The sequence below is a fragment of the Colias philodice genome, chromosome 20 (assembly GCF_061535455.1).
Source record: "Colias philodice isolate Cphi_HAF_F1 chromosome 20, ilColPhil1 Martin Lab GWU primary, whole genome shotgun sequence".
Classification (NCBI taxonomy): domain Eukaryota; kingdom Metazoa; phylum Arthropoda; class Insecta; order Lepidoptera; family Pieridae; genus Colias; species Colias philodice.
Window position 1 is genome coordinate 1393424 of NC_143105.1, and position 15309 is coordinate 1408732.

At 32.1% G+C, this 15309-nt stretch overlaps 1 protein-coding gene across 2 annotated transcripts in view; it reads left to right on the plus strand.

Annotated features, from left to right (window-relative positions):
• The window catches only part of LOC149479258 (neural cell adhesion molecule 1-like), a 129581-nt gene that overhangs the window by 374 nt on the left and 113898 nt on the right, over positions 1-15309 (plus strand). For both annotated transcript variants that reach the window (XM_089707828.1, XM_089707829.1), the window contains exon 2: positions 14925-15075. In XM_089707828.1, coding sequence (XP_089563954.1) covers positions 14979-15075 — 97 coding nt within the window. In that variant the 5' untranslated portion in view covers positions 14925-14978. The remainder of the gene's footprint in view (positions 1-14924; positions 15076-15309) is intronic.

Genomic DNA, 15309 nt, shown 5'->3' on the forward strand with positions numbered 1-15309 from the left:
CTGGTAGAGCTTAAGCCCAATAGATTTCAATATTTATACTTTTCAATTAGTTACAATAAAAAAATTATATAATTTAATATCTTATTTACCTAGAAACTATATTTTTATTTCATTACAAATTACATAGATACTGTCTCTAATATAGTCTCTACCTAGAAAAATAAAAAGAAGAAACATCATAACATAAAAGTAACTGCTTTTATTAAGTTTTTAATTAATAAACAAATAATATAAGTCATTATCATCATCTAATCTAATATTCTAATATTCTATGTAAGGATGTATGGATGTATGGATGTATGGATGTATGGATGTTTGTTACTCTTTCACGTAAAAACTACTGAACCGATTACAATGAAATTTAGCACACATATAGAGGGTAACTTGGATTAACACATAGGATAGTTTTATCCCGGAAATCCCACGGGAACGGGAACTATGCGGGTTTTCCTTTGCAAATGCGGGCGAAGCCGCGGGCGGAAATCTAGTCATTTATAAAATTTTGAGTGGAGCTGAGTATTCTTCATTCTAGTACTTATTTTTAGCATCTACTTAGTAGCTTCAGGCTTAAGCGGAAATAGACCTTTTATTCTTCACTCTTTCTGATAAGTGGACACAATTTGATTCTATTTGTTTTGTTATTAATTGTTTTAATTTCAAATTATTATCAATTAACGATAAATAAAATAAATATAAATATTTAATGCCGCGTTATTTCTAAGCAAATGTGTTATGAAATTTATGGAGCATTTTATCCTTACATCATGTAATCTTACCATAAAATAATTTACTCCATACGATTTTATTTACCTCTGATTTCGCCTAAGTGATTTTCAATTGTACATACTTAATAATAATTGCAGTAACCTAAATTATATGTAGCAAGCAAATAGTTCCTCGAAGTCATAATGTAGGGCAGTATTAAATTCTATATTGACTTATAAGCAAATGAGCTTTGAATTCACATAAAGCCTACTTTGGCAGTGACATTCTAGGCTATTCTATAGAACAGACTATGGTACATAATTAACCTAATGATATCTGCTATGTATTTCCTTGTGTTTCATTTTACGCGAATATTATACATTTCGATATTAAATACTTTTTGACCAAGTTCGCTCATCGCTGTTAAGTGTTTGAAAAGTCGGGTTAAATAATATAGGTAGGAATGAATAAATCGCGTCTTTAATTTTATAAATCTTCCTTATAGCATGTACCGTAGATAAGATATCTTGTATAAATTTACATATCTATTCAATAGTGTATGTTAATTTATAGACATAATATTATGATCAATATTGGGAGAAGCCTCTGGCTCCTGAGACACAGTTTTAAACTAGTTCGGGAACCGAAGGATTCATTATTTTGACCTGTGTAATTATGTCAATAAAGAATTTTATTATTTATTATTATTTATTTAAATTAAAATGGTATAAATATGTGATTATAATTCATTCTTATTAAGAGAAGATTGCAATTAAAATTAAACACGTTTATAGGTAAAAATCAAGAACTAATTACGTTAATAAATAATAAGAAAATACATTTTTCGTAGGGATGTATTTTTGAAGGGACAGTCGTCCGCTGCAGAACAATCATTCAACATAGATAAAATTTAATCATTCAGTTAATTTTAACTGGTTCGTTATAAACTTAATCTGTTATATTTTAATTCATTACCAGATTTCCAAGTTATTTCACTTTGAAAAATAACATGAACAACATTAATAAACACATTCAATCCTCGAAATAATTTCTAAGGAGTGTTTCTTAAGCTAATAATTATTCAGATAGCGTACAAAATGGCCAAGGATTTTAATTAAATTTTTTCGCTTCCTCTAATTATAGGAGGAATAAGTCAGAACCGCTGGCTGAATGCTCCTTAAATGTGTTACGTTTTTATTTTTTTTGTTATTGATATTGTTCCAATTCCCGTGTAATTTATCTAGAATATTAATTAGTGATTGAAGTAGTTAAATTTGTACAAACTTTTGACAGAATTTGGCTTTTGGATAACATAAAAAGCGGTAAGATAAGCCTGTAGTAGTATATACTACAACGTCATGTACTTATACGCAGAACTATGAAATACTAGTGGTCCGCCCCGGCTTCGCCCGTGGTACATATTTCGCAATAAAAGGTAACCTATGTCCTTTCTCGGGTATCAAAATATCTCCATACCAAATTTCATGCAAATTGGTTCAGTAGTTTAGGCGTGATTGAGTAACAGACAGACAGACAGAGTTACTTTCGCATTTATAATATTAGTAAGGATTATTACGTATTGTAAAAAAAAGCTCGCCCAAAACCGAACATCATCGTAGTCTTCGATCGCAGTTGGTTCGATGCTCGTCGATCGTCGCACTAGATTAAATAATTTATCACCAGTCATCAACATATAAGTTCAGGAGTTGTGGGCGCTCTTGTCGCTCCAGAATCGGGCTCTTCAGCCATGAACGATGCTGCCCTAAATTATAACAATAAAAAGACGTGTGGCACTCGGGGACTGCCGCGGTAAAGCTATTGCATGCTATGCCTTCAAGCCACACCTCCGCGCCCGTCGGAGTGGGGAGCGTGAGGTTTTTTCAACACGGAATTTCTGGATTCGGTCCCCGCGCTCAAGGCCCACGATAGAAGCTATGCAATAGCTTAATAAAATAACTCATATTACAATTAATTAAAATAACTTATATACTAAATTGCTGCATTAATAGAATTTTAACTTCGTAATTAAAAATTATGTAACTGCATATATAATCTACCATAGATTAAATAGGCCAACGACGACGTCGATTGTAAACCTAATAAAACAAAAACTTTAAACATTAACACATAACTGTAAACATCACACTTCTAACAAGAGCATATTTATTTGATCATCTAAAAATCTAGAGTCAAGACATTAGCCAAAAATTATTGTTTGTTGTATCTTTTAAAGAATCTTTTGTTTAAATATATATTGACTTTTACTATAGGTTTAAAGTAACAAAAGGGCCACCCATTGGATAAATAAAAACATTCTCTTGTTCTAAATATAAAGCCATAGAGCTGAATAATCGATTTTGTTTATTTACTTGCGACTCCATTCCACATTGTTCTGTAAACGAACTGTATTTTGAAAGTTCAGTTTAATTAAGCTTCAAACAAATATGTGCATTAAATTACTGATGCTGGAGCCAATTGGATTAGAATATTAACAAATTTTAATTAGGCCACTATTTGCTCATTTAACTATTGTTTGGCTGGATGCAATACATTTTGATGATACGCACGATATATGCGAAAATTCCTTATTTATTATATAAATTAAATTATTAGCTACTTTAAACGCTTACTTTAATCTTATATATAAAAATAATAAATAAATAAATAAATAAAATCGTCTTTATTTGGTTCTCACAACATTAAAAGGTTACAAAAACTTAGTAATACTACACACTGTATAGTAGAAGATAACGTTGTGAGAAACTGGTGCCTGAAATAGACTACAAAGAAGTCTGAGGTACAGGTCAAATGAATCGCAAAATGTATTGGTAAGCGCATAACTCGAGAACGGCTGAACCGATTTCGATAATTCTTTTTTATTATATTCCTTGAAGTACGAGGATGGTTTTTATGTAGAGAAAACGTAAATATGTACCACGGGCGAAGCCGGGGCGGACCGCTAGTTAAATATATTTTTTCATTATTTCAATAAACAATCTAAAAGGATCGAATCTAGCTTTGTTATATCCACTAGTATACAGATTTGTAATCATTCTCGTCAACAGAATATCGTCAAAGAAATTTAAAAACGAAAACTTTGTAAACAAATGACAAAAAAATAAAAGAAACGCATGTACGGTTGTAACATGCGCCTTTGTCTCAAAAACATATACAAGTTTTAAAAATTTACGATGTATGTTTTTAAAAATTGTTAAAATATGGGATGCATATATATCAGATATCTGTAATGCCATTTTAACAATTTTTCTCAATGAGAGATACTTAATCAATATAAAATAAAGCCAAGTTGCTAAATTCAGTAATAGAATAATACTATAAAAGACTGAAAAATTGTCCCAGAGTAATTATCTGTGTTTAAAATATTATGTACTAGCTTTCCGCCCGCGGCTTTGCCCGCTTTTTCAAAGAAAAACCCGCATAAAAAAAGAACAAAAACCTATCCTAAACTGGAAAAGTATATTATTCACTTATAATACCACAAGAGCTTCAAAATTATCGGGTATTTTCCGATAGGTTCGTTGCAAACAAATGAAGGAGTCAAGTTTTTAGTCAAGGTTAAAAAATCACGAGCGCGAAGCGCGAGTGATTTTTCCTGAAAAACTTGACGACTTTATTTGTTTGCAGGGAACCTTGAGGGAAATGCCAGATAATTTTGAAGCTCGTGTGGTATTCGGGAGATTATTTTTCCGTCCCAAATGTCGGCCAATAATTTCACAATTGAATTCAACCTGTCAGTTTGACGTCAACGACCAGAGAAAATTTTCAAAAAAATATCATAAAAATATCAGTATAATACCATGTAGGTTGTACCACGTGACGTCGAATGGTGCAATTCTATTGGTCGATATTTGGGTCGGAAAAATAATCAATATAAAATAAAGTCAAGTTGCTAAATTCAGTAATAGAATAATACTATAAAAGACTGAAAATTTGTCCCAGAGTAATTATCTGTGTTTAAAATATTATGTACTAGCTTTCCGCCCGCGGCTTTGCCCGCTTTTTCAAAGAAAAACCCGCATAAAAAAAGAACAAAACCTATCCTAAACTGGAAAAGTATATTCATAAAAAATCATTTAACATTTAAATTGTCATCAAGAGCAAACGGCCTATATCCTATGTGTTAATCCAAGTTACCCTCTATATGTATGCTAAAATTCATTATAATCGGTTCAGTAGTATTTGCGTGAAAGAGTAACAAACACACACACATCCTCACAAACTTTCGCATTTATAATATTAGTAGGATGGGAAATCCATCGATTTCATATAAATAAATTCTGTTTTAGCTATTTCTAAACTCAAAGAATAACCAATTTCATAATAATGTACCAAATTCGTTTAAATTCATCTTTGCACGAGGACTACTTACCTAGATAACCTACGCTTTTGCTTAAAACCAGTTTCTTAGAATAAAATATATTATGAAACTTACTCAAGTTAAAAATAAGGCAAAAACCTTCTATGTTTTTAATGCGGTTAGCAGCATCTCTTCTGAGCTTTCTTTCCTCCTGTAATAGTGTGAAGTACCGTATTCTGTTGTGGGGTATTATAAGATTTCATCTAATACTTTCATATTTAATAGAACAGTTATTTTATCATCACAAACAAAACAGTTATTTATTTTTTTATTTAATATCATTATCATCCTCACGACTAACAACACAACAATCGAAAATTAATATAGTAGCACTTGAAAAACCAATAAATAATACTAAAAACAACATTCTTAAAATGTAAAACTGATTATTTAAGTGAATATTTATAGTAATACCGCCAAGTCATGGAGTAAGGCGACGATTTTGAATCTGTCAAAGAAGTTTCATTTCTGACACGTGAACTCGGCACACCCACTCTTTTTTATATAAACAAATACCTACGCAACATTTTTCTCTCCCATATATTAAAATCGCCAGCCGTTGATTGGTCCGATATATTTCAATTTAATTAACATTACCGAATACATGATTCAATTAATTTTTGCCGTATTCAATGACCGGTTCATTTGTAGCTCTCGGTCTCAATTATGTTTCACCGCTAACTACAATTATCAGGTTTTAAATATCATTGACACGAATAAAAATACATTTTGGTATCTCTATCAATAATATTATAAAAAAGAGAATGCGTGCTGAGCACACGTGAAGAAGTGAAACTTCTTTGGCAAGGTTCAAAAATCAAAATCGTCGCATTACTCCATGACTTGACGATATTGCTATGACGCGGTCATGAAATTTTGCTCTCAACGCGAGATGTGGTCTAAGATGGAACGCGTTTCCCTAGAAGGTACCTGTTCACTCTACGCTTGAAGAAGCAAAGTTTCACTTCATAAAAGGCGTAGAAAGGTTGAAACCTATGGTTGAAACACATCATTCGATCTTCAAAAATGGCACACCAACGCACACACGATTAGACGTCAAAGTAAGATAGCATGATTCAATTATGGTGAGCGAAAAACTAAAGTAAAATGTCGCTTATTAGAAGCTAATTAGCCACATTTCGACAAGTCACGTGGTGTCACCCACGGAGCGCTGATAACCTATCATTTTACTCTATGTTGCAGGCAAATTGTATTATTTCGCCGTTTACAAACGCTCGGCATTTTGTAAATTGTCGAGAATTCGTAATCATAATTTTTTTGTCTGGATAAGAATGTGGGTAAGGTAAGGTACGTATTTTTTGTAACCATACAGAAATAGGAGCACCCTGAAGCGGCACTCCGTCGGCTGGCAACCGTCTTTTTGTGGACGTTTAGAAAAAGTAAATCCTCAGCATATTAAAAAATGCAGAGCGTTTATAAACGGCGAAATAATACAATTTGCCTGCGACATACATATACATATCATTGATCTCTATAGAAAAGGCGTGAACCTTCACAGGCGGCCTGTTTGTAGATATATATGCGCATGATATGATGTGATTTATGTTAAGACTAATTTAATTTACATCTTATTATTATTGAGGTAAAGCAAGCTTATAACTTTGAAAGTTGTCTTCAAAGTTATTTCGTATCTATCTGTATACATCTGTGTGGTGGTTAGTGGAATTGTAGATTCTAAATAAAAATCATAAACCTAGCAATCTACCTATATATCTAAAAGTGTTTCAAGAAGAAGTCTAATCGAATAAATGTCTGAGTTTGAGTTTGAGTTCCCGCTCTCACTCTCACCCCACATTGCTTCCTCAGTATTCAATACGATGCAAATAGCGAGTCGCTGTCAGCGCGTGATAGCGAATATTAACATATATCGTATAAGCAGGCTGCAGGCTTCAAACAATCGGTTATTTTGTTAATTGGTTTGCGATTGGTATTGGTTAATGTACATTTTTAATAGTGTTGAATACATTTTTAGTTTGTTGTCGATTGAGTCATTATCGAGTTAATATTTGAGCTCTACTGTTTAAATATTGGATAAATACTAAATAGTTTTGTGTTTTTGTTATATATTTATTTGATAAAAGCAATAAAGTTTTGAAGTGAAACTTGTTTAGGCGCGTTGAGAGTAACATTAATTCAATTTCATGGCAATACCGTCACGTCATGGAGTAATTCGACCATCTTGTTATCAATGAATTTTGCCAAAGAAGTTTTACTTCTGACACGTGTGCTCAGCACACACGCTCTGTTAAACGTTCTGTTTTATTAATCCTTGTTTATTTTTAAAGATGAATATTAAAAGATGTGTTATTTTTTACAGAAATAACCTAGTAGGTATTATCTAAAAATAAAGTATAATACCGAAGATCTGTAAATAAAATACTTTACTACAACTACCAGACGGGGTTTTTAATACATTCTTATTGTAATACTTCAACCCAGACGGGGTATTAATCCAGGGGTAATCCATGCCTATAGTGTATATTTCCCCCTGGCCATTCTAAATGACGAGAAATCATGTCTGTCCTATTGTTTTTATCCTGCAATATGTAGCTGTGTGACAGTTGATAGATTACGATGCTTACTAGCTTCTCATTGAAGCTTTAATAAGCTCGACTCTGCTATATAAGTTATATGGTTCATATGTATACTATCATCTATATCCTACTATTAAGGCTGCAGTCTAGCAAAATTGCGTTTTCAACAAGTTATTTGACAATTTTTTCCCGGCTAATGAAATGATAAACTGATTTTTTTTTCTTGTTTATCAATTAGTGTTATATACGCAATGCGCGTGAATTTTTTCACATTTATAAAGTTACTTTATGTTACCTTAATCAGGCCTTCAAGATAAGTCTCTTTCCCCCAAAGACATTTCGAGCTAAGTTTGTGCACTCACTACGTTGCAAGTGCAACCGATTACAATTTATACAATCTGATCAGCGCATTATTATCCTTATATAGTCGTTATTAAAAACTGCTGAATACAATTGCCGAAAAACTTATGATTTTCCTAATTAGAACGTTATAAATTCATTAAATTTCCCATTTTTTGCCTTACAAAATCTATTGATAAATACTGCTAAAAGTTATTTTTTCCATTAATTTATTCAAGTTGGTTGAAGACCAATGAGTATTAATCCTTTAAAAATTTTTTTTTTGAATTTTGATAATTCTTTAAATATTAAAAAAATATTTTAAATAATTAGGAAAATTAATCCTAGCGAATTTCTTTAGTCGCGCTCCTTGGGCCGGAGCGTTCTGACGTGTGCTCTACGCTCGATTTTCCTTCATACCGAAGTGAAAGTTGCTCTACTTCATTAAATTTAATATTTTTGTTAATTGATTATTTTTATCTTAGTTTTGTGCAAATATTCGTATTTTTAAACATTTGATTTCGATATGGAAAATAAACGAAAAAAATACGCGTGTAACTACTAGAAAAAAATTCTCTTCGAACATAAAGTTAATGAAACCAAATAGATTGCAAAGGTGATTGGTGACAATTTCTTTATTTTACGGGATGTCAGTAAAGGGATGTATATTTCTTTAAAACTAAAGTAAGCTCATAAATTTTCTTATAATATATTTTTTTTGAAGTTCCAAAAATGTTTATTTTTCGTTTGAGAAATACGAAATATAATATAGACTTGTATTGAGAACTTGAACTTCCCAAGTTCATCCGGGGAAATCCCCATACGGGGAAAATGATTTGTTTACTCCAAAATTATATGCCGAGGTGTTTTAATTTTTTCTTCTAGTCATTTTCAACGTAGCGGCATGTTGTTTGATTATTAAATTTGTAACTTAAATACAGGATGTTGGTTTTATATTCTGATCTTACAGACGCGCTGACAAATTTAGTCCGCCATTTCTAGTTTAGTCCACCAACTCTAAGTACCAATATTAAAACGAATGGATTATCATCACATGATCAAAACTCAGATGTAATGGAAGATCACAATAACATAGAAAATTCAGTGGGTGTTGAGAACTAAACAAACACAAGTAACAGAGACGCGAAGAATAAAAAAAGAGGACGAAAACGATAATTCGTTGATGCTTTCCCTTTTCGACGTATTGTTAGGGTACATCACCAATCTGCAAAAAACAAAACTGATGATTCCCAATTGCTGATTAAAAATGAAAAACAAATAATCGACAACAGTGGTGAAAATTTGCTGATCACAATGAAACATCCTTCAGTGGTAGCAGATTTACTCATTTAAAATGTATCGGTGAACAGCGTAAAGGAGAGGAGGACAGGAAAACATTATGAATGTGGATGGTGGATTGTATACAGGGTGTAATCGTTAAGTATGTGCAGGCGATTATGACGTTATTATTGCAGGTATCAAAAAACTTAAAACTGATATCGAAATTACTTTACCTAATGAGCAAAATGACAATAATAACTTTTTAAAAGTATAACGAGAAATATCTAAAAAATTTACTTTATACACTCCTCTTACATATCCACTCTTTTTACATATCAAAAAGGGAAAATGGGACTAGTAGAAGTTAAATGTCTTATTCCGGCAAAAGACATGAATGCGGAAGATGCGGTTAAAAATAAAAAAAATTAATATTTGAAATACAATGCAAAAAATAACACTTTTGAAATACAAATAAGCAGACTTCTGCTTGTGCAACTAAACGTTGCAGAAGCAAAAGTCTGCTTATTTGCTGTTTAGACTGGAGTGAATCATTCGTTAAATATAGAATATATAAAAAATAATGTAACGTTTAGGCAAAATAAAATGATGGACCATTATCAAGATTTTACATAAATTGCCTACTGTCAGAATTGATTGATTCGAGACTTCAGCATTCGATGCCCATCAAGGACCCATCCTATATCATTCAAGCGATTGAAAAAAAAAAGAGATAAATCCAGTGCAACCGATAAAGCATCAGAATGCTAGCAAAAGATTAATTAGGTTTATTAATATAAATCTTTATATTATACATAATATAATAAATCTGTAGCAGACGCGAAGACCGACATCCGCGCGGACGGAATCGCGGGCGGAAGCTAGTCAGAAATAAATATCTTTTGTTTTCATTTGCGTATTTTTCTATTTTATAATTTTTTAACACAAACATTACATTTTTTTTATTATATACAAAATTTGTTTATCCGTTTTATTAGTTAAACTGAACAACTTTCACTAAGAAACTTAGGTCGAAAAAAATGTATAGAGTTATACATTTTGTATGGAAAGCTTATTTTTTTTTATATTTCGTCCAAATTTCTTTGTAAAAGTTGATCAGTTATATAAACATGAAGTTGAAGATATCAATAGAAAGTATTCGCAAATTTTGTGTACTGATAAAAAAAAATCACCCGGTGTAATTTTCACGAAAATTGTTTCAAATTGTCATTTTTGGTACTTATTACGAATATTAAATTATGCATACGAATGATTTAATTTTTAAAAATTAAGTGGAGCAACTTTCCCTTAGTACATTTGTATTATTTACATATAGGATGACAGGATGCATTTGTTTGCACTACTAGACCAAGTAGTATGGGAAAATTAATTTATTCAGATCGAATAATTCGTGTAGTTTTGAAAGTTGTTACAGTTATTCCTAAAGATGTCCAGATGAATATACTAAAAGCCCCCGAGGGAGGGACACAAGCCGGCGGCGGGGGAGGGGGGGAAAGGTCTCTTTTTCAAGGTTTTTGCTTGTAACTCGAAATTTTTTTCATAATATCTCTTTAGTGACTTCTACATTAATTATCTACATTAAATTTCCTATAAATTACGTCTCAACATTTTTACTGTACGATCAATACTTTAGGAGATACAGAGTATTAAAGGTAAGAAAAATAAGAAACAACATAGTTTTACAAATTTTAATTATAAAAAGAAATAACATCTTTTTTTGCACGAGTATGCCGACTTATTAGTCAAATTGTGTTTCATCTTCGTCATCTTTATCACTAACATCGATAGGGGGTCCATTAGTACAAGCTCCTAGGCAGCCATTACAGATAAGACTACACATAATGCCCGCTTTTCGGCAACTGCATTTTCCGGAACATCCACTTTTACATCGGCAAAAAATTGAATTTAACAACGCTTCAGGAGCAGGAGGATCCAAGGTCGTGATTAGTTCTAAGTATCCATCGACTCTTCGCTTCCAACCCCATATTTCAGGAGGCAGTTGGTTCCCAAGCCACTCCTGTACTTGATGGAATACTCTGTAGGCATGATATTTTGCTGACCCTTTGGTAAGGGGGAGGGAAGAAGTAGTTTCAGTGGGTGTGATACAACCTCAGCTATTTACAGGAAGGGAAAAACATCAATTATCAAGATCTTTGATCAAAAGCCGTCACTAAAGGAAACAGCAACTGTATTTTATGACCCAACGTCAACTCAGGAGGTTATAGCAGAAGCCGGAGAAAAAATGTTTCTTGCAGTATACCGAGCGCCCTGTACTCAGTCTGAGATCAACAGACATCGATTCACAGTTTTTCTGAAATCTTGTACCAAGCCCAAACCGGATCTTTCTTCCCTCCCCCCTACCAAAGGGTCAGCAAAATATCACGCCTACAGAGTATTCCATCAAGTACAGGAGTGGCTTGGGAACCAACTGCCTCCTGAAATATGGGGTTGGAAGCGAAGAGTCGATGGATACTTAGAACCAATCATGACCTTGGATCCTCCTGCTCCTGAAGCGTTGTTAAATTCAATTTTTTGCCGATGTAAAAGTGGATGTTCCGGAAAATGCAGTTGCCGAAAAGCGGGCATTATGTGTAGTCTTATCTGTAACGGCTGCCTAGGAGCTTGTACTAATGGACCCCCTATCGATGTTAGTGATAAAGATGACGAAGATGAAACACAATTTGACTAATAAGTCGGCATACTCGTGCAAAAAAAGATGTTATTTCTTTCTATAATTAAAATTTGTAAAACTATGTTGTTTCTTATTTTTCTTACCTTTAATACTCTGTATCTCCTAAAGTATTGATCGTACAGTAAAAATGTTGAGACGTAATTTATAGGAAATTTAATGTAGATAATTAATGTAGAAGTCACTAAAGAGATATTATAAAAAAAATTCGAGTTACAAGCAAAAACCTTGAAAAAGAGACCTTTCCCCCCCTCCCCCGCCGCCGGCTTGTGTCCCTCCCTCGGGGGCTTTTAGTATATTCATCGGGACACCTTTAGGAATAACTGTAGTAACTTTCAAAACTACACGAATTATTCGATCTGATCGACGATTCTGAATCTAATTTGCTGTGGCTAAAGCCCTTAATATTATAAATGCGAAAGTTTGTGAGGATGTGTATGTGTGTGTTTGTTACTAACTGTACTGTTGTGTTGATTAGAATGAAATTAAGCACACATATAGAGGGTAATTTGGATTAACACATGGGATAGGTTTTATTCCGGAAATCCGGGAAACGGGAACGGGAACTATGCGGGTTTTTCTTTGAAAACGCGGGCGAAGCCGCGGGTGGAAAGCTAGTTCGTGTATAAAAGAGAGTCGTGTTAGTTTCACCACTTATAACTGAAGAACAACTGTACGGATTTTAATGAATTTTGTTTTAATATGCCTTGTCTAGGATTAGAATAATAACTTCGAGAAACTTGCAAAAAAGTCAAAGCGAGCATATATGAGCAATTGAGCATCTAAAATTGTAAAGGGTTTCTTAATTTTATATGTTTGTCTTAGTCTTCGGAAATAATGATCAGATCTTGAAAATTAGGCTTAAATTCTTTCGGGTTAATTCAAGCGAAGCCGGGGCAAGCGGCTAGTAATATGCACGTGTGTGTTTATTGATTGAAATAAGATATATTATGTTCATTAATGTTTTGTATAAGTATTATGTCGATCATTGTCAGCTTGTATCGGAGTTACTAGGAAAATCTGTAATAATATTTTTTATACAGTTATTTCATTTTTTCTAGAAGCGTTGAATATATTATGTGTTTGATTAATTTATTGATTTTAAAAATTACCAATTTAAAGAATAAATAGAATGAAATTATGTTACGTTTTTTTTAGGTTGGTGCCAAACATATTGTAACATATTATAATAAAAAAAAAAACTCTTAGCGTTTTAAACTCTTGTACGTTATAAAATGAAATCTAATTAACGTTCGAATATTTTTTATAAAAATATATTACCCGTTGCAATCCGCCAGCACTACAGCCAAACCCAGCCCACCTCGATTCAATACAATGCAAATAACGGCCTCTGTCAGTCCGTGATAGTCCGCATTAACATATATTTGCCGCGCGTGTTCGTGCGATACCCGGCGGACGCAAAAATTCATGACTACACTATTATTTTTAATGTGCGGCGCGAGATAAAATTTTAACGTTACTGTTGCGTTGAAAATTTTTAGCACGTGTCAAAATTTATATGTATTTTTTTTTCTGTGAAATATATTTTATTAACTGGTGGGTTAAGGGATTAGTGGGTAATTTTCGTAATATAGGTCTTGTATTTTATACTTCATATGTGATAAGTGATGAATGATGATGGTGATGATAATGATATTATGTGATAAGTGAAAAACTTAGCATATAGTAAAGGGTGTAAATAATTATTTTCTCAATTTTATGAAAAAAAAGGGCGCATTTCCTCTAAGAAATTATATATTTTCTGTAATAGTAATGTTTGGTTTTACAATAAGCTCTTATTACTTTAAAATTTAAATGATGTTTACGCACACGAAATAGCAAAGTATCTTACACACAATCAGTAATAACGTAATACAGATTTCCCGTATCACAAGGTTGTAGCGCTACGGCTACGTCGTAGCTCTATTCCGTAGCGCCTACGAGATATACGTAGCGTTATAATATTATCATATTTTGTCGCTACGCAAATCGGGATTATAACAAGTCGTTAATTGACAACTTAATAATTAAATGTATTTTAACATTTTTAACTCAATTAAAATATTGTTTTTAATGCACAAGCCGCTATTTGTATTGTGTACATAAAAGATACAGTGCAAAACAAAAACGCTTGTAAATAAAGCTTTTCTAGTGAAATATAAAAGCGTACTAGTAGTAAGATAACTCAATTCGCGGAAAGGCTTTTTCTGCAGATTGTTTTCATTTTAATCTAGCTCCGAGTTTACTCGTTTTTGTTCACAAGCACTTAAGTAATTAGTTGGGACGTAAGGCGAGTAATAAAGTTTCTTAATAAAAATTTTGTGTTGCATCCATCTGACGTTTCGTTTATTTTCGTCTTAGGGTTCATTTTTCTATAGTTAGTTATAATTAGTATAGTATAGAATAAAGTAATAACCTTTTTTTTAAATGTTCAAAAGTACGGATAAAGTTAAAGAACTTTTTTTATAAACCAGCTTGAAATCACGCTTTAAAAGTATACGTTTAATATTCAATTTACAAACATAGATACATTCTCTCGTAAATATTAGGTTGCTTTAAAGACGAATATAAGACTATATCTTAAACTACGTTGTTGAAAAATAAAACTACCACCAAATATAGTTAAGAACTTAGACTATGTAGAGAGACCTACATATATTGAAATTATAACACTAACCCAATAAAATATATACTTATTAAATAGTTTAAAAGTAGCTTCCAATAAAAATTTATTTACATTTCGTATACGTGTTTCAAATATCATATTAATCATATTTTTATAAAATATTTTTATTGAACAACAATAAAACAATACAATTTTAAACAACATGATACATAAAAATAATGAAAAACTGTTAAAGCAAATATTACGGTCTATAAATATGTGCATTTGGCATTCAAAAATTTAACATTTTTATCATGATATTATTTTTAAATTAAATTTCCTTTTTTGTTTCAGGTAACTCGATAACATGGATTGACACTAGTGACATTTGGCGCCAATGTAAACAAGATGGCGCATATTTTTGGCGGCAAATTGATGGTGTTGCTACTTCTCACTTTCAAATGTTCTTGTTTACGAACCAGAGCGCTCACAAATGAAGATTCAGGTATTTTATGTTTGATGGCAATAAATATGTTTATTATAATTTTTATTTTGTTTTATTTATGTAACTTGTTTTTAAAGTAACGATCATAATTCTCATAGAAGTCACATGTTGTTATAGAAATTAATTGATTTTAATGAACTTATGTTTTGTTTTCCTTCAGTTTAATTGCTTTTCAAATCACGCGCGGTTTAAATCACGAGCCAGGAATAAGTAAAACTTAATTAATGTTCAGGT